We start from the raw sequence: 23,703 nt of genomic DNA, 5'->3' as shown, positions 1-23,703 counted from the left end.
ACTCTTTATGGAGCGGCATTTTCCCCCTCTTCCTTCCTCAACTCCCCTCTCCAGCCTACCTTCTTTTTTTGTTTTTCTAAAGGTGGTGGTGGTAGCGATCCCTATATGCTGTATGCTGCCCTGCCACTGGCACCAGCATCTCTTCGGTACTGCAGGCCGCCTCTCTGATGTAACTTCCTGTTTCCTCAGAGGAAGCACTGGTGCCGGCAGCAGGGCAATGTATGGGGATCACTGCTGCCACCTACTTTTGAAAACAACAACAACAAAAAAAGTTAAAAGGGGAGGGTGAGTTAAGGAAGGAAGGGAGGGAGATGCGAGACTCTGGCTGGGGTGGGGTGGGGGGGAGATAGTTGGCAGGGAGAGTGGAAAGATGTTGGACTTGGGGGGGGGGGGGGGGACAATGCCGGGGGGCCATCTCATCCCTGCCTCAGGCAGCAGATTGCCTTGGGCTGCCCCTGGCTGGGAGTCTTCAGCTGAGGATCCCTGCCAGCCACAAACCAGCTGTGCCACTGCTGGGTAGACCTGAGCTCAAAGTGGATGGACCTGTGCCCACCCGGACCCACCTGTGGTTACACCACTAATCTGATGTGTCATTACTGAAAAAGGCTGAGAACCACTGCCCTAAAGCCTCAGCAGCAAGTAGAAAGCAAAATATGCAGATCTTTCCAAATATATATCCTGGATGCACTGCTAACATGATTTAATAACTAGGTATATTTCTACATTAGGTTTTTGTCTAAAGTAAGCTTTAGTAATGTTGCAAAACCAGTAATCTCAGTCGGATGGGAGATTAGCGGTTGCCCAGGATCCTTAGTGCCTGGGGGCCCAGATCACTGTCAGTTCAATCCTGCTATTATGGAACATATTCTGCTTTGAAAGATAAGATGCACATGATGTTTGGGGGTCCATACTGGACACTGGGGGAGCTAAACCTGTGATCTAGTTTATTTGTTTTTCTACATGTTTACTCAGCTCTCTGGGTTCTTTGCATTCTCAATTTACTTCTGTTGATGAGAAGACACTGTACCGGGGTGGACTGTAATCTATACACAAAGAATGTTTCTCCATGCAAGAATAAAGGGCTAAATGTCCAAAGCAATTTGAATGGTCAGGAGAGGCTCATGGTCATTATATCGCTTGTGCAGGGCTATCCGGGGATATTCAGTGACATTTACGGATAGTGCCGCTAAAAATCCTCTCTAACTGTCCATGCCAAAACCAGCTACTTTGTGGGCAGTCTGAGGGCAAAGTTAGGGCAGAGCAGAAGCGTAGCTGGTTAGCGGCTGAGCAACCACATATAGTTAGGACAGAAAAAAGTCTGTCCTAACTTTATGTGGAGAGTTGCCTAAGCACAGATCTGAATATCGGCCAGTGCCAGGTTAACTTCCGGGTCCCAGTCTGAAGAGTTGCCAGCTGCCTTCCTCCCTCTCCCCCAGAAGCGCATCATAGCCCCCCCCCCCCCCTCCAGATTCTGATCCCCTCTCCTACCCTCTGAAGCACATAGCCCCCTTTCTATTGCCCTTTCTCCCACCCTCCCCCACCCTGTTCATACCTACTCCCATTCCTCAAGATAATCCCCTCTCACAGGCCTACCTAAAGTCCCTGGTGGTTCCGTGGGAGCAGAAGTGAACCCCACTTGCTCCTGCCCTTAGTGGCTACCTCTACAAAATGGCCACCATGACCTCTCATGGCAGCCTCACGGCATAAGCTCCAGCAGCCAACACATAAATTAACCTTGAATACTCAGTGTCGGTGCCCGGACATGGCCCAGCACTGAAAATCTGGGCTAATTCTGCCCATGGCAGTCAGCTTTTTAAAAAAAAATGCTAGCCACTGCAACTGAATATCTGCCAGAAATGTAAAAAAAATAAATTGGGGGTTTCATGTATCTTTCTTTATTTTATTATTTGCCTATTTTTACAGATTGGCCATTTAGAACATTATGATCTATCTTGGACTAGGTACCCCTGGAAATAAAACAGAATATAAATTAAGGGGCCCTTGTACTAAGCTGCACTAAAAGGTTGGCCTGTGCTATAAGTAGCCCGTGGGTTTCCTTGTGTGCTGAGGCCACTTTTAGCATGGCTGTAAAATGGCTAATTTTTTATTTTTCAAATCAATCCAGACACCGTTTCAGCAAGAAAATCACTTGTGAATAAGAAAGAGCTGAAAATCTAATCGTATTTACGTATATCTCACTGTGAAACATAAATAATTGAACTCAAATTTAAACTTAAATGGAGGGAAAAGACCTGAGGTGTTATTGCACTGTTATAGATAAGTGCTGAGGATTGTGTTGAAAAATGAATAAGCCACAGTGCAAGTTTTTGTATATGTATATAAAAATTTAATAAGTGACAAGAAAAAAGATTCAATGAAGAGTTCACAACAGCAGAATTAGAAATTGAAAATTTGGAGGATTTTTGACCATTGATAAGACTGAAGTCTATGGTGAGCAGGCACTAAGATATTATACTTGCTGCCAAGCCAAGACATCTACTACTACTACTACTTATCATTTCTAAAGCGCTACTAGACGTACGCAGCGCTGTACACTTGAACATGAAGAGACATGCTCGACAGAGCTTACAATCTAATTAGGACAGACAGACAGAACAAACAAGAGATAAGGGAATATTAAAGTGAGGATGATAAAATAAGAGTTCTGAACAAAGTGAATAAGGGTTAGGAGTTAAAAGCAGCATCAAAAAGGTGGGCTTTTAGCTTAGATTTGAAGACGGCCAGAGATGGAGCTTTACATACTGGCTCAGGAATTCTATTCCAGGCATATGGTGCAGCAAGATAAACGGAACGGAGTCTGGAGTTAGCAGTGGAGGAGAAGGATGCAGATAAGAGAGATTTACCCAGTGGAGTTCCCGGGGAGGAATGTAGGGAGAGATGAGAGTACTGAGGAGCTGCAGAGTGAATGCACTTATAGGTCAATAAGAGGAGTTTGAACTGTATGCGGAAACGACACTGGCGGAATATTAGTCGTGCAGCAGAATTTTGAACAGATTGAAGAGGAGAGAGATGGCTAAGTGGGAGACCTGTGAGAAGCAAGTTGCAATAGTCTATGCGAGAGGTGATAAGAGTGTGGATGAGGGTTCTGGTAGTGTGCTCAGAAAGGTCTTTTTACTCCATTTAAGTTTAAATTTCAATTCAATTATTTATGTTTCACAGTGAGAGATATGTAAGTAAGATTAGATTTTCAGCTCTTTATTTTCTTATTCACAAGTTTTCATTTCTTCATTTAATGGCCACATGTTAATTTCCAAGTTAGCATGTGGCCATTAGCATGGGAGCCCTTCCTGACACATATTTACTAGGCGGTAAGAGGTCTCATGCTAACCATTGGCAAATCAGTTGGTGTGCAGCAATGTAGCTTTGTTAACCGATTAGCACTCACCGCCCCCAATACATGCCCCCAGTGCTAAAAAATGCGAAGTAGGAAGCATGCGCAGATGCCAAAACTACTGTCGGATGCCTGAGGGTTCTCCGTGATAGTGCATTTTCCCACACGGCAAGCACACATTACTAAAAGAACCCCTGTATTTGTACAGCAGGAATCAGAGAGAGCTAAAATCACAAATAACATCAGTGGAATTTGAACCTTGTGTTCCCACCTACAACTCTAACCACTAGACTATTTCTACACTTTTTAAGTGGTCGAAAAGACATGTTTGTGAAAATATGCATGTACTTTTAACGGCACCCCGACATAACCCCAACAAAACAGAGTAAAACCAAAACAGACCATGACAAAAAAAAACCCTCCCCCCAAAAAAACCCAAGACAAAATAGACTGTACACAAAACAGGGCAGGGAAATCTCCTTAATCAAGCTGGATTATTTTGTCAAGCAGATTTATGATTCTCACTAGATACCAAGTGTGGATAGTGAAGTCAAGCTATAGGCAGGTGCCAGGACTTTCACGTGACAAGCCGTGGACTTTCTCAGGCCCTTTTGTCAGGAGTCTATTTTGTCAGGGACTTTTATGTCGGGAACATTTTTGTCTGTTTTTTTTTGACCGGTTTCTTTAGACAGGGTGCCACTTTTAGCCACTGCTGTACATAGGATGTGGTGCAGTCTTACTTTAGGGCATCTAGCTGCCTATCTCCATAGCTACCTAAGGAGGTCTTTTACTAAGCCACGGTAGCATTTGTAGCTCGTGGTAGAAATCAGCTGGAGGTAAACATCAAGACGCCCATAGGAATATAAAGGGCATCTTGGCACTTACTACCAGCTGATTTCTACTGCAAGACCCCCCTAAATCCTTATAATCATTGCCTTCTTTATAGGACAACATACCATCAAGTTGTAGGTGATATCTTTTCACATTATTTTGTCTTCATCAGATCAGTTGAGGGCAAGTGTAAGTCTTTTCTCTTTTCTCCTATGGAAAATGCATATACGCAATTACCATAAAATGGTGCCATCACTCCATCAATCAACATCAACTTTCTTTTCTAAAACAGCAAAAAATAGAGAGCAGTTTTGAGTGTTGCATCTCTTCTGTATTTCTGACTTTGTTGTTTATCCCTCAGGTACCCAAATGCTTTCGTCTTCCACCTGGTTTACAAATGCACAGCAGTAGGCTCTAGATACCAGTTCCAGCAGCCTCACCAGTACGTGGCTGCCTCAGCCACGGAGGAAGTAGTGGCGGAGCCACGGAGACGGAAGAAAGAGAAGAAGCAAAAACGCAGTAACTGCCACCGAAGAAAGTGAGAGGAAGAGACGGAGATCGAAGGAGGAATGCTCCCAAAGCACACGCCCCCTCCCCCTCCTACCATGCCATGAATAGTAGCAGTTATTAAACATTGCCTTAAGTGATATCTGCCCAGGCAACCACTCCATTTTTTTTATTTAAAATTTATTCATGTTGGGTTTGGAACAACCTTCCCCATATGAAAATCGCTAAAAGCTGCATTTGGATCACTGTGATGCCACTATCCCACAGATCTTACAAAAGGTGTGTGAATAAAACAGGGGAGAGAGGTTGAGGGGTCCTTTTACGGTAAACAGTGGCCTGCGGTAGTGTAGGCATTGGTTTTGGGCGCGCGCAGAATTATTTTTCAGCGCACCTACAAAAAATGGCTTTTTAAAACGTTTGACGAAAATGGATGTGCGGCAAAATAAAAACTGCCGTGCGTCCATTTTGGGTCTGAGACCTTACTGCCAGCCATAGACCTAGCAGTAAAGAATTTGGGTGGAAATGACCCATATTAAGCCTGCAAAGAGGTGGGAAAATGTGGGATACAAATGCAATAAATAAATAATTGCTTTGAAAGTCATGCCTTGCCTCAGATAACCCTCATGGTCGAGAAAAAAAAATTACTTTTCTGTGTGATACTGGGGCTGGACGCACAGTTGTAAAATCTGATGATGCAAAATTAATTCCCTTATCCTCCGAGACCATTATAGTAAAGAATGCAGGTGGTAGCACTATCTAAATTAATAGAGGTTCTTGAGCCTGAGAGTGGTATACGCAGTACATGCCAAGTGATTGTATCCAAAGTCTGCCCATGTAATTTATTAGGGAGAGACCTTCTTCACAGCTTAGGAATTGCCATAGTGCCAACCGAAAAGGGCTTAAAGGCTTTTAGAATTGAGGAAGACACGTATATAACACAGGCTGTGCAACCCTTCACTTACTTCTACAGTCTGGACCTAATCATGAACGGCCCATCCTCTGTAAATAGGGAACTAGTGCAGATAATACAGACCCTTGTTAAACCAACAGCTGTAGAATTCATGTGTCCTGAGGATTTGCACTGTACTACTTACTATACTCATACATCAAAACCTGATTCCTTGTATGAGACCGTTTTTTTGAAGCTGAAACAGTGCCGAATAACTATTTTGAAATTGTACTGGGATGACAAAGGCTTTTGCGCAGCTCATGTACAACTGTCTGACATGTCGGAAAACCATCTCTATAGATCAAGATATGCCCCACACGTTTCCCTGTCTAAACCCCATCATGCTAAATGGATAGATGTGGGCAGATTTGTCACTACTTGTGTACATAATGATAATTGGGAACCCCTGGAAGAATCTGGACTCCAATTTAACCCCATAGTAGGTGACTGGTCAAAATTAACGTCATGGACCACGGTGGCACTGCCCACGGTACACCTGAAAGACTTACTTGAAAACTTTGACTGACATCTGTACTACCTGAATGAGCCCAAGGATGTAGAGTTGCCCGGGGTCCCCTCCACCTTATGGTCCAAGGGAAGCACTGATATCGGTACAATCAAAGATGCACCGATGATTTACATAACCCCAAAAAAGCTCATTCAGGCCCTATCAAAAGCAGTATACCCTGAAACCAGAAGCAGCGGATGGAATCCGACCAGTCATAAAAGTCCTTTTACAGACAGGAGTATTAATTCCATGTTCAGACTCACCCTGTAATACTCCCTTGTTCCCTATAAAAAAAAGCACCTCCTTCCCAAGGATGGAGAATGGTGCAAGATTTACAAGCGGTAAATAAGGCAGTAATCCTGAGAGCACCCACTGTACCTGATCCATCCACCTTGCTAAATGACTTAAGACCACAAAACAAATACTTTTCAGTCATAGACATCACTAATGCCTTTTTCAGTATCCGAATTGATCCACAGAGTAGGTTTTGGTTTGCATTTACCTTTGAAGGAAAGAGGTATACCTATACTCGCCTTCCTCAAGGATACTGTGAATCACCCACCATTTTTTCACAAATCATGTCCGCAAACCTAGCAAAATTTGAACCACCACAAGGGAGTCAGACACTACTTTATGTAGATGAAATTCTTATAGTTTCAGAGACTGAGGAGCAGTGCAAGCTTGATACTATCAGTCTCCTTCAATTTTTAGCTGACCAAGGCCATAAGGTAAACAAATCAAAACTTCAGCTATGGCAAACTACTGTGCGGTATCTCGGATATAATCTTTCACATGAAGGAAAGCATTTAGATGAAAACCCTAAAATTGCCATATTACAGGCACCAAAACCTATTACAAAAAAACAAATGATGTCCTTCCTAGGAATGACAAATTTTTCTAGGTCCTGGATACTTGATTATGCAGCCATTACAGCACCTTTGTTGGCTCTAATGTATGACACACCAATGGCAGCATCGGACCCACTTCTTTGGACGCCTGAAGCAGAGTCAGCATTCATAAAAATCAAACAGGTCCTAGTCAGTTCCTCAGTTTTAGGATTACCAAACTATGTTAAACCATTCTTCCAAACTGTTGACTGTAAGGATGGGTACATGACTTCAGTACTAACACAAGAACATGGAAACAAACAGAGGCCATTGGCCTATTACTCTAGTAGACTAGACCCTGTTGCCCGCGCCCTTCCACACTGTGTTCAGGCCGTGGTGGCTGCCTCTATGTCAATACAGGCATCCGCAACCCTGGTACTTTTCCACACACTCACACTTCGAGTCCCAGTAATATTACTTCAAAACAAGATTTCATACCTATCACCCTCTTGACATCTCTCCTGCATGACTAGCTTATTGTCACAGCCACATCTGACTATTGAACGCTGCACCACCTTGAACTCTGCAACCCTGGTACCCATTGCAACTGATGGTAGCCTATATGACTGTCTTGCAGAAATAACCCAGAAGGTGCTACCTCGAACTGACTTAAAAGACATACCTTATCAGCATGTTGACCTCACTTTATTTGTAGATGGTTCCAGTAAAAGGAACCTTGATGGAACACACGCTCCAGGTTTTGCAATAGTAACCCATGACCAAGTCTTAAAAGCGGCATCATTACCTGTAACTTATTCAGCATAAGCAGTAGAACTGGTAGCCCTGACCGAGGCCTGTAAACTAGCACAGACTAAGACAGTCAACATTTACATAGATAGTCAGTATGCCTTTTCTACTGTCTATACCTTTGCACAGCAATGGAAAAACAGAGGCATGGTAACCTCTACGGGTAAGGAAATAAACCACAAAAACCTTATCCTTCAATTACTGGATGCAGTCTTACTTCCTAGACAGATAACTATTTGTAAGTGTGCAGCCCATACTAAATGTACAGATCCCATTTCTTTAGGCAATGCCTTTGCAGACAAAATAGCAAAAGAAGCTGCACTATTTGCTCCTTTACTTGACATTCTTTTCCAAACCGATGGAGAAGCAACCTTTCTGGATCTGGCAATGTTATGCCAGATGCAACACGCATCCCCAGAACACGAAAGACAATCTTGGATAAAAAAGGAGCCACCCTTGTAGATGACATTTACTTATCTACTGAAAATAAATATATATTACCAAAATATTTGTTCCGATATGCTGCAATACTGAGCCATGTGCTAAGCCATGTCTCGGTGGTCATCAAAGAATGAGGCTACTTGTTGTTACACCAGATTTGATCTTTATGATCTTTAAGATTTTTGGGGGACAAAAAAGCATTGGACATTTCTGTGTTGATCCTCTTGGTGCATTACCCAAGACGGACAACCTTTCAAACAACATCTTTACACTGTTAAAGACTCCTGAGGCAGGCCTGTGGCCGAAACACAGTACTGTGTCAAGTCTACAATAAAGTTTGCTTCGTGAATATCATCTCAGTCTCTATGTCCTGAAGTCATTGGTCCACTTCCCACTTTATTTTCTTGCATCTAAGCCAAGTCTCAACAGGAGGGATGGTAACAATAGTAACAAGAATATTCACAGCATACAGGTTTTCACAATATTCTAAAAACTTTTGTTCACACTGTATGCTTTGTGCTAAGCACAATTTCCAGGGAAGACTCAGACCCCAAGTGGGCACCTTCCCTCACCCAAAGTACCCATTTCAGTACGTATGCATGGATTTTATTGAATAAATGTGAAAACATAAAATATTGCTTAATAATCATTGACATGTTTTCCAAATGGATAGAAACGTTCCCAAGCAAAACAGCTGATGCCCTGACAGTGGCTAAGGCTTTGGTAAAAGAAGTTATACCACAGTATGGCATTCCAGAGAGAATTTACAGTGACAATGGCCCCCATTTTGTGAATTCCATAATTTCTCTATTAGGGAAACAACTGGCCATTGACTTGAGGAACCATTGCACCTTCCACCCCCAGTCGGCAGGACTGGTGGAAAGACACAATGGAATCTTCAAGAGCAAATTGAGAAAAATAATGGCAGAAACCGGAAAGAACTGGATATACTGCCTTCCTTTGGCCACCTTGTATATGCATATAACACCAGCAGGGAAGACAGGACTGACTCCCTTTGAAATTCTGTTCGGGAAGCAGTATGTGATCCCTCAGTTTGCCTCATTAGATAAGAGTCATGAGGAAGCTGAGGAATCAATGGCAACATATATGAAGAAAATGTTAACTAACAAAGAAGTTTCTTTGTCCAATGTCATTCCAGATCAGCTTGTAGATCCTGAGCATACTGAGCTTGGAAAGGTTCAAGTGGGAGTCTGGATAACGTCATCAAGAGAAAAAAACTGGGCTTCACCCCGCTGGGAAGGTCTATACCAAGTACTCCTGAGTACCCCTACAGCTGTAAAAATAGCGGAACAAAGTACCTGGGTACACCTATCACACTGCAAGAAGGTAGCAGGACCTGGAGCTGAGATTAGGCAACCAGCGTAGACCAACTTCTCGCAGGGGTAAGCCCGGCTACAATGGGGAGGTGCTTCAATAGGAACCCTCGTCTCAAACCCGGTGAAGAAAACAACCCAAGCGAGAATTTAGGGATGAAATGGAGGCCTTGACATCTGATCCAGAAGACCCACGTAAGCAATTGACTAAGACAACAGTTTGGAGTCCCCTCAGATGACTAGAAAAGAAGAGAGCAATCAAGACCTTGACCGATAGACAGATAACAATCAGGTTGGTCCTAGGAACAATCTGTGGTATAGTTCTTATCATCCTCCTATTCTAGGTTATAGACACCATCAAAAAGACATTAAATCCTGATAACCAGAAGGGAATAATTCCCAAGACCACTTCGATTGAATACAGGAGGCATTCATTTGAGAAAAACGCCAAGTTATTGCAGCCCGAATATTACACAAAGGAACTGATCCCATGGAATGAGCATGTACATGGCTTCCTGAACCCCCTAAAAACATGACCTTTTATGAGGGTCAGACCAGCACAGTGAAAATAGATTTTTGTGAACTGGCTCGCTGCGGAGGACGAGAGGCAGCTGTGCGAATTACATGGTCTGACAAATATGTGTGCTTCCTTCCCACAAATACTCCCGGAACCTGTCAATGCACTACATGGGACCTAGCTATTTGGAGCACAAGCTCCACACCTTGGGGGTATTACCTACTAAAAACACAAGGTGATACCGAGATCCAAAGCAGATTCTCCTTCATAAAAAAGGCAGTGTCCAAGTGTACAGGTGAGACAAACTGTAATAAACTACTAATTACCCTACAAACACCCCGGAAGACAGATGAACGGTTTTACGCTGTAGGAGCGTACGTTTCTGGGATTGATCCTATCGGACATTTCTTTATCCAAATATTGGAGAGGAATATTTCTCGAGATAACTTCAGACTTCCCATACCCACAATGATCAGATTTGCTAATCTGACAATTGAAGAAAAATTGGGACTCAAAACGGGTTCCCAGGAAAAAAATGAATGGATGGCATGGGTAATTTATACTACCTGAAAAAATGAACAAGTCTGACTGTGTGTCACGGTTTCAGGCTCTCGGACACTGGAACAACGTGAGCCCTTGGGCTACTGTCAAGGAGCGGCAGCAGCAGACAAAATCCCACAACCAGGACTGGACAAACAAGCAAGGATGGAGCTGGAATCTGGAACGGACTTGGCTTGGCTGGACCCAAATACTGGAACGGACTAGACTGGAATAACAGGACTGGAGCAACCGGACTTCACCTGCGCTGACCACCGTTCCCCAGAGGTTGAGCCCCTAGGTGTGGGCGGCCTGCAGGACTACAGGACGGAGTTGGTAGACAAGAAATGCTGGACCAGACTGACTGGAACAACAGGATTCTCACACCGGACACTGGATACTAAACAAGCTTGACTAAAACAGGATTCAGGATTCAGGACTCAGGATTCTCACACAGGGTATAGGATACTGAAACAAGCTTGACTGAACAGGGACTGAAGGTCAGAGAGGAAAAGAACAAACAAGGCAGGCTAGGCAGGATACAAAGCTAGGCCACACAGACAAACAATAAAGCAATGGCTGAAGGCTGACAGGCAGCCACAAAGCTAGGCCACACAGACAAACAATAAAGCAATGGCTGAAGGCTGACAAGCAGCCACAAAGAAGGATAAAAGCAGTAGTGCTTAAGAGCTTAACTGCACACAGACAAAACAAGAACAAGGCAAGGCATACAGGCAAGAAACAAAGCAAGGCAGAAGTGCTACACAGCACACCAACCAACCTAGAGACCTTTAGCATTGCAAAGGCAAACTAGAAAGTTCCCAGCTGGTTAATAAAGGCAATCTCACAGCTGAGATCACCAGTAAGGGTGAGGCATAGTACCAAAAATCCCAAGCAAGTCTGGAAGGCTGGAAGATCCAGACTGGAATGACTTCTGGAACATGCCTGAGAAACAGGAACAAGACAGTCCATAGCAACCACAGGGTCCGGCCACCAGGGGGCAAAGTGAGCACAGACATGAAAAATAGTCACAATCGTGACACTGTGTGGCTTGTGCTAAGGCAAGACCTTCCTTAGGAACCATACCCTTCAGATTGGATCTGATGATCCTGAAGGATTGCAGTGCATGGTCCAGCTATATAACAGAAGTTATAGACCCAACAGAACCTGCCTTATAATGTCACACCTTTTTACCCCACTAAAGGAAGGATTAGACCACCAGCAGTAACATCATACCCGGGGTAACTACACCTGCTTCTCTATAAAAGGACGAGTAAAGCGACAAAATCTGAAGTCACTACCAGACTCATACTGCAAACATCGGGTCAGTTTGATGGGAAAACAGAGCCATAAATACCATCTTGATTGGTTCCTGAATCAAGACCAAGGAAGAGCTGATCTCTGGTGGATGTGTAGGGGTCGCCTTCTTAGACCCCATCTCCCACAAATATGGATAATGAGGACAATAGCCAGGCTTCCTTAAAAGACTACATATCTCCCATTGGTATATAACAGACTCAAGACTACATGAATCCACAGGACAAAAGAAGATGTCTTGAGTCTATTTTAGAGACTTGAGCAAGTATATGTAGCAATGATAAACAGGAGGGAAATGTAGGGAAATTATTGAGTTAATCATTTTAACATATACTAAACAAGTGTAGATTATAAGAAAAAAAATGGCTTCTGACCTTGTGTGTTACAAGAAGAACTAAATGTTGTTAGATATGCTTTTTGGCTAGCTTGTAAAAACCTCCTAATGGTCTAAAACTGTAACCTATTCATCCAAGCTTAAAAGATATGCTTCATGTACAGCTGCACTTAGATGAGAGTCTAAAAAGGTATATAAGAAACGGGAAGGTATGAGGAGGGCAGACAACTTCATGAGGGTAAGCTGGATTTGTCTCCTTGCAAGAAATAAAACTGCTTTAAGCCTGTCTTGGTCTCGTGGTGTTCGTGAGTATCATTGGTAAAATTCTTTTAACACTAGACTACTCCAGGGACCTGCATGCTGTTCTAATGGACCTGAGTATAACATCTAAGGCTGGCATGTAATGTTTTTCATCACATTTTTGGGGGGTGGGAGAGGGTTAGTGACCACTGGGAGAATAAGGGGAGGTCATCCCTGATTCCCTCCAGTGGTCATCTGGGTATTCAGGGCACCTTTTTGTGCCTTATTCGTTATAAAAACAGATCTAGCTCAAAATGTCTAAGTTTTAGTCCTGGACGATTTTGTTTTGTTCCATTATGGCTGAAAAATGTCTAAGTCTTAGGAATGCCCAAGTCCCGCCCTGAACACGCCCCTGACATGCCCCCTTGAGATTTGGACGCACTTCTGACGGACTTCATAGAAAAACGCCTAAAAATAGGTTTCAAAAATACTGATTTGAACGTTTTTGTGAGAAAAACATCCAAACAGGGCCAGTCTTAGACCCAGGCAACCGCATAGGGCCTTGCGCTCAAGGGGGCCCCGAGCGGCGCGCCTGAAGTCACCCCGCCCCGACCACCCAAGCTCCAGTCCCCCCATCCTCTGAATGTTAAAAATTACCTCGTCATCGATGTCGGGTTTCAGGCAGCAGCCGGCAGGTAGCAGCAGCAGTGAAAAGCGTGTGAGCTGCTGGGCGGCGCTTCGGGAGACTTCCTTTCCCTCGTTCAGCTCTGGTCCCGCCCTCTTGCCAGTCAGGTTTTCAGGCTATCCAGAATGAATATGCATGAAAGGTATTTGCATATGATGGAGGCAGTGTATGTAGATCTCTTCATGCATATTCATTGTGGATAGCCTGAAAACCTAACTGGCAAGGGGTACTCCAGGATCGGACTTGGGAAACACAGCCCTAGAGGAAGGGATGAATAGGGGAGATATGATGCAGATGCTTAAATACTTGAAAGGTATTAATACGCAAGCAATTTTTTTCCAGAGCCAGAGGACAAGACCTGATGTTGCAGAGTTATAGACTTAAGAGTAACATCAGGAAATACTTCTTCATGTAGAGGGTGGTGGATGCCTGAAGGTAATGGGGTCAAAAACAGTGATGGAATTCAAAAACATATGGGATAAACACAGAAGATCCCTATATACAAGGAGGTTGGAATCAAAGCAAAACTTGAATGAACTTCACAGGGCATAGAGGGTGCAGGTACAAGTCTGGCTGCCTTGTTGAGCAGACTGGATGGACCATTTACTATGTTATGTGAGATTACTAGGAACAATTGGGTACTTTGGGGGCATCTGCATGCACGAGATCTCCTGTGCATATTCATCAGATTGTGTTTAAAATGTTTGTTCTGTCTTGCGCTCTGAGAGAGCAGGTTCATATCAGCAGCCTTAATGACGTCACTACTACTTTTAAACAGTTCAAAGCTGAGCTCAAGACTTGGCTTTTCACACAGGCATTTGGAGTCCCAGACACATAAGGTTTGCCGACCTCCCTTTCCTCCTGTTCTCTCTCTTGACTCATTGATATTGTTTCCCCTTCTCTTTATCCCTCTATCCATGGTTTATTGTTGTCATTGTTCTTATGTGAATGGATTGCTCTTTCCTATTAATTAATGGAGTTCTTTTCTTTTCTTCTGTGTGTTTAGTACGTACACCGCTTTGTCCTGCATGGTCAGTTTAAACGGTATAGTAAGCATCAATAAACTATAAGTGGCTGATTTCATCCTGCTTGAAACACACAGACAGATATCCCCCAAACACACATACACCCTTCCACATCCAATATCTACACAGCGATACCCTCCATAGACACACGCCCACTCCCCATGTACCCAAAGCACTGCCCATATACCTCTTACACATACTCATAAACTCCATAGTATATAGATCTCACCCACAACATCCCTCAAAAACATCCTCATGTACACCTCTCACCCACTCACTCCACAGCTACAACCCAACATACAACTCCATTCCTTCCGCCCTCTCACAAACAAAATCCTATTAATAAACTGAGCACACGCATAACCTCCACAGCTCACAATACAATTACTACTACTACTACTATTAAACATTTCTATAGCGCTACTAGACTTACGCAGCGCTGTACAAATTAACATGAAAAGACAGTCCCTGCTCAACAGAGCTTACAATCTAAATTGGACAGACGAACAGACAGCTAGGGGTGGGAAAATTGCAGTGGTAGGGGGTGATAAGTGAGGGTGTTGAGTAAGAGAGTCATGGTTAGGAATCGAAAGCAGTAGCAAAGAGGTGGGCTTTAAGCCTAGACTTGAAGACAGCCAGAGACTGAGCCTGACGTACTGGCTCAGGGAGTCTATTCCAGGCATAGGGAGCAGCGAGATAGACGGAACGGAGCCGGGAGTTAGCAGTGGGGGAGAAGGGGGATGACAGGAGACATTTACCCAGCGAACGGAGTTCACGGGGAGGAGTGTATGGAGAGATGAGAGCGGAAAGGTATGAGGAGCTGCGGAGTGGATGCACTTGTAGGTCAAAATCCACACATACCCACATAAAACCCCATCACACACAGCCCAACCCCCATGCCCCCCCCCAACAGAACCTAACATGCAACACCTCTTCCATGTACACACTAACCTTTTTACACAACCGCATACCTTCAATCCCCCTGCATAACTCCCACACCCACACACACCCCCTCCATCCTCAATATACTTCATACACCTGCACTTGTACTTATCCACAAACATGTCCTCTTACCCCCCCCCCCCCCCACACACACACACACAGACACACACTCACAACTCTGGGCTGGAGAGAGCTTCGATGGAAAGTCCAGTAATTTGGAATGTGAGGACAGTGCTGAGCAGACTTTTACGGTCTGTGTCCTGCAAATTACACAACGGATTTGGATAGGATTTGACAGCAACTCCTGTGGTTGGAACACAAGGACAGAGCCGGGCTGACTTCTATGGTCTACGTCCAAGATACAACAAAGATAGACCATGAAGCGGTGCAAAGAAAAGCTACGAGAATGGTATGGGATTTGCGTTACAAGACGTATGAAGAGAGACTTGCTGACCTGAACATGTATACCCTGGAGGAAAGGAGAAACAGGGGTGATATGATACAGACGTTCAAATATTTGAAAGGTATTAATCCGCAAACGAACCTTTTCCGGAGATGGGAAGGCGGTAGAACTAGAGGGCATAAAATGAGATTGAAGGTGGACAGACTCAAGAAAAATGTCAGGAAGTATTTTTTCATGGAGAGAATGGTAGATGCTTGGATGCCCTCCCAAGGAAGGTGGTGGAGATGAAAACGGTAACGGAATTCAAACATGCATGGGATAAACATAAAGGAATCCTTTTCGGAGGGAAGGGATCCTCGGGAGCTTAGCGGAGATTGGATGGCAGAGGCGGGGCTGGTTGTTGGGAGGCAGGGTTAGTGCTGGGCAGACTTATACGGTCTGTGCCCTGAAAAAGACAGATACAAATCAAGGTAAGGTATACACAGAAAGTAGCACATATGGGTTGTCTTGTTGGGCAGACTGGATGGACCATGCAGGTCTTTTTCTGCCGTCATCTACTATGTTACAATGTTACTTTGATCAAGTATATAATATCACGTTCATTGTTAATTTAATCTAGAATTGGGAATGGATGTGACTGTTGGGCAGACTGGATGGGCCATTCAGGTCTTTATCTGCCGTCATTTACAACTCACACACACAGTTCTTGACTCACTCCCATGACCCGCAACCCCACCCTACATCCCCCCAAACACACCCACAGCCACAGCACAAATGATCCTCCCCTACACACAGTCACACATACATTTATCATTGTTTACCTGCCTTGTTTTGTCTGTGCGTGTATGTGTGTCTGTATATTGGAGTCTATATCTCACTCTTCTTTGCTTGTTTTCTATAGTTTGAATTTGCTCCACCATGTTTTGTGATGTCGGAGCAAATTGGGATACTCCTTCAATTGGATGGTCTTACGGACAAGTTGGCTAACCCATTTTTCACACCTGAGATGGCTGGCGCAGTTGTTCATGTGGCCAGTGTGGATTGCTCATTCAATCACAGACAAAAATGTATTGACTTTTAGCTTAGTCCATTTGTCCACAGGTAAAGATTGATATGTTGACACACTAGATCCAAAAAGCCGCAAATCGGTAAAATGGAGGGTTAGCCCACTTGTCCAAAAGACCATCCAATTTTTTCTACTTGCCAAGCTACAGGAAACATGTTGCAACATGGGGAATACATACTCTAAAGCATAGTAGGTATATTCACTATATAATGTAGAAATACCAGCATCCTTTCCTCACCTGTAATAGAAAACGTTTGTGATCCTACTTTGTCCTCCAGCTGTTTTGAGCTTCCCGGTCAATTGGAACCAAGGTTGAACCTGGCACCATAAGCGTTCATTTACAACTACTTCCCCTTTATTATATCTCCTTTCAACTTGGGCAAGTCACTTAAGCCTCCATTGCCCCAGGTACAAAAGCTTAGATTGTGAGCCCTCTAGGGACAGAGACAGTACCTGCTTATAATGTGTACAGCGCTGCGTACATCTAGTAGCACTATAGAAATGATGAGGAGCAGTAGTAGTTATAATCCTCGGCTAAGAACCAAGCACCAGGGCTCCCTCTGGAAGCCTGTAATTATGAGTCCTAAATCTAGCCATTAGATGTTGCTGTTGTGTGATCACTGAAACGCCTTTTCCTCAGGGATTGTGAATGCTCTACTCTAGGGCATGGAGGGCTGGCAGTAGGGTATTTAGTCTACTCTGTACGTTTTTTATAAATTGTAAAAGCAAACTATAAATGATGCAATTCACTTACATTAAGGTGTCCATTTTCAATGCACATAGAGGCATGCTATGTGCGTCAATTTTGAACTACCGCCTGGCTACCGCGTGGCCTGGGCGATAATTTCATTTTTGCTGTGTGTCTGCTACATGCGTCGGAAAATATTTTTTATTTTACGGCTCAAGGCGTTAACCGGACGGTAATCGGCATTGTATGCGTGCTGATGATTACCACCCAGTTAACGCGTGAGACCTTACCACTAGGTCAATGGGTAAGGTCTGAGGCCCAAAATGGATGCGTGCCAATTTTCATTTTGCCACACGTCCATTTTTGGCCAAAAAAAGGCCTTTTTTGCAGGCGTGCTGAAAAATGGACCAGCGCATTCCCATTACATGCATCTACACCAGCGCAGGCCATTTTTCTGCCCGCCTTAGTAAAAGGACCCATAGACTTACAAAGTTAAGTGGAGGAAAGAAGGTCATTTTCAAAAAAGAAAAACGTCTATCTTTTGTTTTCGAAAATACAAGGTTTTGTGATTTGGACGTTTTATTTTTTAGTCCATTTTCAAACAAAAAACGTCCAAGTGCAAAAAGCACAAAATCAAGCCACTGGGATGTAGAAGGAGCCACCATTTTTACTAGACTGGTCCTCCAGACATCCCAGGAAAGGAATAGGGCACCCTAGGGGGCACTGCAGTGGACTTCATAAAATGCACCCAGGTACACATCTCACCATTTCTCCCTTATCTTGTCTGCCGAGCCCCCAAAACCCACTACCCCCAACTTTACACCACTACCATAGCCCTTATGGGTGAAGGGGGCACCTATATGTAGGTACAGTGGGTTTCTGGTGAGTTTTCTCCACAAGTATAACATGTAGGGAGAGGTATGGGGTCCACCTGTCTGCAGTGCACTGCACCCAACACTAGACTACTCCAGGGACCTGCATGCTGTTCTAATGGACCTGAGTATATCATCTGAGGTTGGCAAGTAATGTTTTTAATCACATTTTTGGGGGGTGGGAGGGAGTTAGTGACCACTGGGGAGTAAAGGGAAGTCACCCCCGATTCCCTCCAGTGGTCATCTGGTCATTTAGGGCACCTTTTTGTGCCTCATTCATTATAAAAACAGGTCTAGCTCAAACCGTCTTAGCGTTAGTCTTGATTCTGTTCCATTATGGCTGAAAAACGTCCAAGTGTTAGGAATGCCCAAGTCCCAAACTTAACACGCCCCTGATACACCCCCTTGTGATTTGAACAAACTTCTGACGGACCTGGTAGAAAAACTTCTAAAACTTGGTTCTGAAAATACCAATTTGGACGTTTTTGTGAGAAAAATATCTAAATGCAGACTTATGCCACTTTTTGGCCGTTTTTCTCTTTTGAAAATGAGCCCAATAGTAACCTGTGTAACTTTGTAAGTCTATTGTGCTTTGAAAATGAGCCTCCACATCTCTCTGCACTGCCATGACTAGAAAACATGTCTAATTAAAAGAAGGGCAAAATACATTCTTTTTTTTTTTTTTTTATTGAATGTTTTCTCTTCTTTTGCCACAGGAGATAGCAGGTGAATGCATCTTGGTGTAGCAGTGCCTGCTTCAGTGTCTTTCTAATTTCTTTCCTTCTGAGCTGTAGCCTAGGACAAACCAGCAGACCACGACAGCTATACAGCCCTGGAGAAGGAGCAGGACTCCAAAGGTGGAAAGGAAGGTGGGAGGTCTGAGCAAGTCCTCCAGCCCCTCCATCTCACCCTGGATCATGTGCAGCTCTTCAAGGATGCTCATGAATGCACAGAAGTGAAACCACTGGTGGCTACCACCCCAGATATCAAATTTGCCTGGAGACAGCCTCTCAGGGATCTTGGTGATGTTGAAGGCTGCCGAAGCTGCCAGCCAGAGGCAGTGGTGAAGGAAGGAGGTGGCCAGGTTCTGGGTTGAGTCCCCACTGGTGGTGACCAGAAGTCGGTAAAAGATGGGTAGCGAGACCACGGTGAACGGCAACAGGAAGACCAGAGTGCGGATCAGATAGCAATGCTTCTGCCAGCGTTGTCGAGTATGGCAGCAGGCCAGGGTGCAGAACAAGGCCACCAGGCAGCATAGTGGAATGTAGAGGACCTCAAACCACCAGTCAAGTTGGATGTACGCACTTAGAGGCAGCTGAGGTGACACGCCAAGCCAGGGGTTGATATAGTAGAAATAGACGAGTGCAGAACCCACAGTGTATGTGCCAATGGCCCCATAGTCCACACAGAAACAGATCTCCCGGATGACCAAAGACATGGAACTGAAGAGGTGAGCCATGCTGCTGACAACCAACAGACCACACACCCCAGCAAAGTAGCTCCAGAAAGGGTAATAGAAGGGATCCAAGCAGAGAAGGCAAGAAGCTCCTGTTGCATCCCGCCGTGAGAAGAACTCCACACAGTGGTAGCCGAAGATGAAAACAGCCAGAAAGTGGGTCCAGAAGTTGCCCGTCTCATTGGTGGCCCGGAAGGCAGAGAAGAGGCAGTCACTGAAGCTGCAACCCATAGAGCGGTAGCCAGTCAGGATGAAGCACTCTGTTGCGGCAGGTGGGACCTCCGTGTACCGCAGAAGGCTAGCTCGGGATCTCCCCCTGAAGAGCATGGCTTTCATGTACCTATTTGATATTAAGGTTTTGTTCTTGCAATCATTTAAATTTGTTGGGAAAAAAAATCCTTATTTTTCGCAGTATAGTTTCTGCAGCTGATCTTTAGAGAGGGAAAAACTGCACCGTTTTATTGCCATGGCCCAGTGGGAAAACTTTAAAAAAATGTGAATTAAATCTGGTTAATCTGGAGCAGTTTCCTCTCTCTGGCTGATTATAACAAGATATTTTTAAGTATCCTTGAAAAACTTGTCTGTATTTCCTGGTGTATGTTTCAAATTCTTCAAGAGGAGTGTCCTTTTCTCTAAATGTAAAATATAACACATATATATACATTCGGATTAGGCTACAAAATCTTAATATCTGAACCAGAGCTTTCTTCCTCGCCTCCCCTCCCCACCCTGCCCCTTCCCCTTCCCCCGCAAGCTATAAGGTAAAATACAATATTAAAAACATAAACAAATTGAAACTACTCATACAAGAGAGGACTGCAGGACTGCCCAGGTTTGCTATCTCCCTTCCAGGTCTCAGCTGTTTCAGATTTTCTTGCTGGTTCCTGTAAATGAATAAGATGAGACGGCTGGGGTAAACGCGCTGCTCTTCAAGTCATAAATAGATAGATATATGATTCAAAGAGGTATCTATAACAGGAGACAGTCGCGTGGAAGAGAAAGAACTTGAAAAAGTCGCAAAAAAATAGAAATATACAAATTGAAACTGATAAAAAAAAACAACAAAAATAGCAGAGCTTCCAAGTTATCCAGTTCCAGGAGGAAGAATTTACGATAGTCCTGGATTTCTGCCAACCTCATCCTGAAGCATTAAGGGATCTTCAGCACTGATTTCAATCAGGGACTCCAAATATGAAAGTGCTAAACCCCTACGAGAAAAACTACACTGGCTCCCACTCAAAGAACGTATCATGTTCAAAATTTGCACCCTAATTCACAAAATCATTCACGGAGATGCACCAGCCTACATGTCAGACCTGATAGACTTACCTCCCAGGAATACCAAAAGATCATCCCGCACATTCCTTAACCTACACTTTCCTAACTGCAAAGGTTTAAAATACAAACTAATGCATGCGTCAAACTTTACCTACCTGAGCACACAGCTATGGAACGCACTGCCGCGTAACCTAAAAACGATTTCCGAACTAACGAACTTCCGCAAACTATTGAAGACCCATCTCTTTAACAAGATATACCACAAAGATCAACCAATGTGAATATACACAACTCTTCTACATATATTCAGAAATGTCTTACATTTTGCTTGTTATATTACTATCATGTTTAATCATTACCATGTAGCCCAAGACCCTTCTGTAACATTAAATGTTCATTTTCTATGATACTTCCACTATCCATGATGTATTGTAAGCCACATTGAGCCTGCAAAGAGGTGGGATAATGTGGGATACAAATGCAATAAATAAATACCACACTACTTTTGGAACCAAGACTCGCCAAAAGGTCTCTCTCCTGGAACTGGGTTTTTTTTTACTAAAGCTTAGCTTGAGCTAACTGCAGCAGGGCCCATTTTATTCCTATGGGCCCTGCTGCGGATAACTTGAGCTAAGCTTTAGTAAAAGACCCCCTGGGTAACTTGGCAGCTCTGAAGCAGTACCAATTGTAGGAACCTAAGGAGCTAAACCAAATACACGAAAAAGAACATTAGGAATTGCTTACAATCAAAGGGATAACATCCTGCCAGTTACAAAAGGCAATTTTGTTTGGAACTGTATTCCTACATGACACTACGAGGCATATTTTCAAAGCACTTAGCCTTCCAAAGTTCCATAGAAACCTATGGAACTTTGGAAGGCTAAGTGCTTTGAAAATGTGCCTCTACCTCTACAATTCCTAAACCCTTGAACAGGACTCAGATTGCCAGAACATAAAATAAATCAAAACTGAGAAAAGCAACTCAAGTTTTCAAGATTGTATATCTAAATCTATCTATCTATCTATACACACTCTATATTATATATCTATATTATTTGAAGTATATTATTTATTTATAGATAGATAGATAGATAGAGACAAAGTGATATAGATGTAGATAATATATTATTATATTAGGGATAAAGACATCTAAGAATATTGTATTTTGTGGAAGCTCAGCCAGGACTAGATCCCCATCCCCAGCCTCAGCAGAGGCTGCAGGTCTGAATCTATTCCTCAACCCTGGGTTCTACTACTGCAGAACTGCAGTCCCCCAGGTCCTGCTGCCGCAGGGCTGCATCCCCCCCGCCCAGCCTCAGGTCCTGCTGCTGCAGAACTGTATGCTTTCCCCTCCTCATCCTCAAGTTTTCCAGCTACTGAACTGTCTCACCTTTTAACGCCTCTCCCTCCTTAAGACATTTTGGGTGAAACTCACAGCTAGCATGAATGAAGGAGTGAGGTCACAAAGGTAGTCTGGCTTTAAATGGGAAGTGACCAGGCTGCAGCCACACCTCTCCCCAGGATATTAGGGCCCTAGGTCAGTGTTTCACAAGTCCAGTCCTGGAGTACCCCTCGCCAGTCAGGTTTTCAGGATATCCACAATGAACATGCATGAACTGTTCAGGTTTGATAGGTGTAGAAGGGAGAGAGATGCTGGACTACAAGGGTGGAATGAGGGATACAGAGAGGAAATGCTAGGAATGGTGAGACCATGTGGGAGAGGGCATGGGACGGCTGTCAAGGATAGTGAGTACAGAGAGCAGAAATGTAATGGGGAATAGATGAAAGACGAAAGGGAATAGAAGATGGGAGAGCTGGGGAGTGAGACAAGAAGTTGGAAAGTTGATAGATGAAAAGTGAAAAGGAGTAAAAATTGAGTGAACAGGGAGGCAGGAAAGAAAAAAAGGGAGCAGAGGACTTTAAGGAAAAGATCAATATGTCAGACAGGTGTAGTGCGGGAATGGAACAAGACAGGAGGAGAGAAGAGAAATAACAAATGGACAGTGGCAGCTGGAAACAGAATTAGCAGAAGACAGGAAAGCAGAAAAGAGAAACTGGGGGGCAACATAATGGAAAAATAAAACATGCAGACAACAAAGGTAGAAAAACATGTTTTATTTTGAATGTATTAACTGAAATATGTTAGCTTTTGGAAATGTACACTGTGGACATCTGTATATTGTGTTCAGTACAAAAGGAAATGCATTTATGCTTTTATTTCTTCAGTGTTGCAGCATATACTGAGTTTAACTTCTTTAGGTTCTCAGTTCAATTTTTGTTTTCATATTTCTAATTTGTGATCCCTTATTCTGCACTTGGTGAGGGTCTGTCTGTGTTTAGTGTGACTGTGGTGTAGTGTTCCATTTGCATGTAGGTTCTCATTACAATTCTGTAGCACTTATTCTGTTTTGCCTGTAGTAGGTGTGTTGGTATTTTAGGGCCCAGTGTACTATATGTAGTATAGCCTATTCATAGGCTGCTCCTGGGGGAATTCTGCACCATTGCAGAGCGAGAGAATTCTGGGGGAGGTTGAAACCTGGAGAGTGATATTACTGGTGAAGGAAGAAGCTGGGGGAGTGGCTAGGCCTTATGATTTGGGAAATTCTGCACACAAAAAATTACATTTAAGAATGCAAACATTTAAAATATTATGTACAGAATTTTTCATTTTGCGTGGAATTCCCCCAGGAGTAATAAGTAGAGTTCTTGCTCTTTGAATCATAGCATTAGTGCTACTGTTGTATGACATGTTTTCTAAATATATTTTAAGTTTGAATTTTCTTCAGG

At 43.7% G+C, this 23,703-nt stretch overlaps 2 protein-coding genes across 3 annotated transcripts in view; one reads left to right on the top strand and one right to left on the bottom strand.

Annotated features, from left to right (window-relative positions):
- The window catches only part of ZMYND15 (zinc finger MYND-type containing 15), a 92,354-nt gene extending 87,609 nt beyond the window's left edge, over positions 1-4,745 (top strand). The window contains exon 13 of the mRNA XM_030187919.1: positions 4,545-4,745. Within this exon, the coding sequence (XP_030043779.1) occupies positions 4,545-4,725 (181 nt within the window). The 3' untranslated portion in view covers positions 4,726-4,745. The remainder of the gene's footprint in view (positions 1-4,544) is intronic.
- A 14,161-nt stretch (positions 4,746-18,906) lies between these two features.
- The window catches only part of LOC115457885 (membrane progesterone receptor epsilon-like), a 60,633-nt gene continuing 55,836 nt past the window's right edge, over positions 18,907-23,703 (bottom strand). The window contains exons 2-3 of one of the 2 annotated variants that reach the window (XM_030187557.1): positions 20,446-20,522; positions 18,907-20,270 (exon numbers count right to left, since the gene is read on the bottom strand). In XM_030187557.1, coding sequence (XP_030043417.1) covers positions 18,940-19,974 — 1,035 coding nt within the window. In that variant the 5' untranslated portion in view covers positions 19,975-20,270; positions 20,446-20,522 and the 3' untranslated portion in view covers positions 18,907-18,939. The remainder of the gene's footprint in view (positions 20,271-20,445; positions 20,523-23,703) is intronic. The other variant, XM_030187558.1, reaches the window with a different exon arrangement.

Source organism: Microcaecilia unicolor, chromosome 14, assembly GCF_901765095.1.
Source record: "Microcaecilia unicolor chromosome 14, aMicUni1.1, whole genome shotgun sequence".
Taxonomy (NCBI): Eukaryota; Metazoa; Chordata; class Amphibia; order Gymnophiona; family Siphonopidae; genus Microcaecilia; species Microcaecilia unicolor.
Note: the sequence above shows the minus strand (reverse complement) of the source record. Positions and strands in the feature narration are given on the sequence as shown.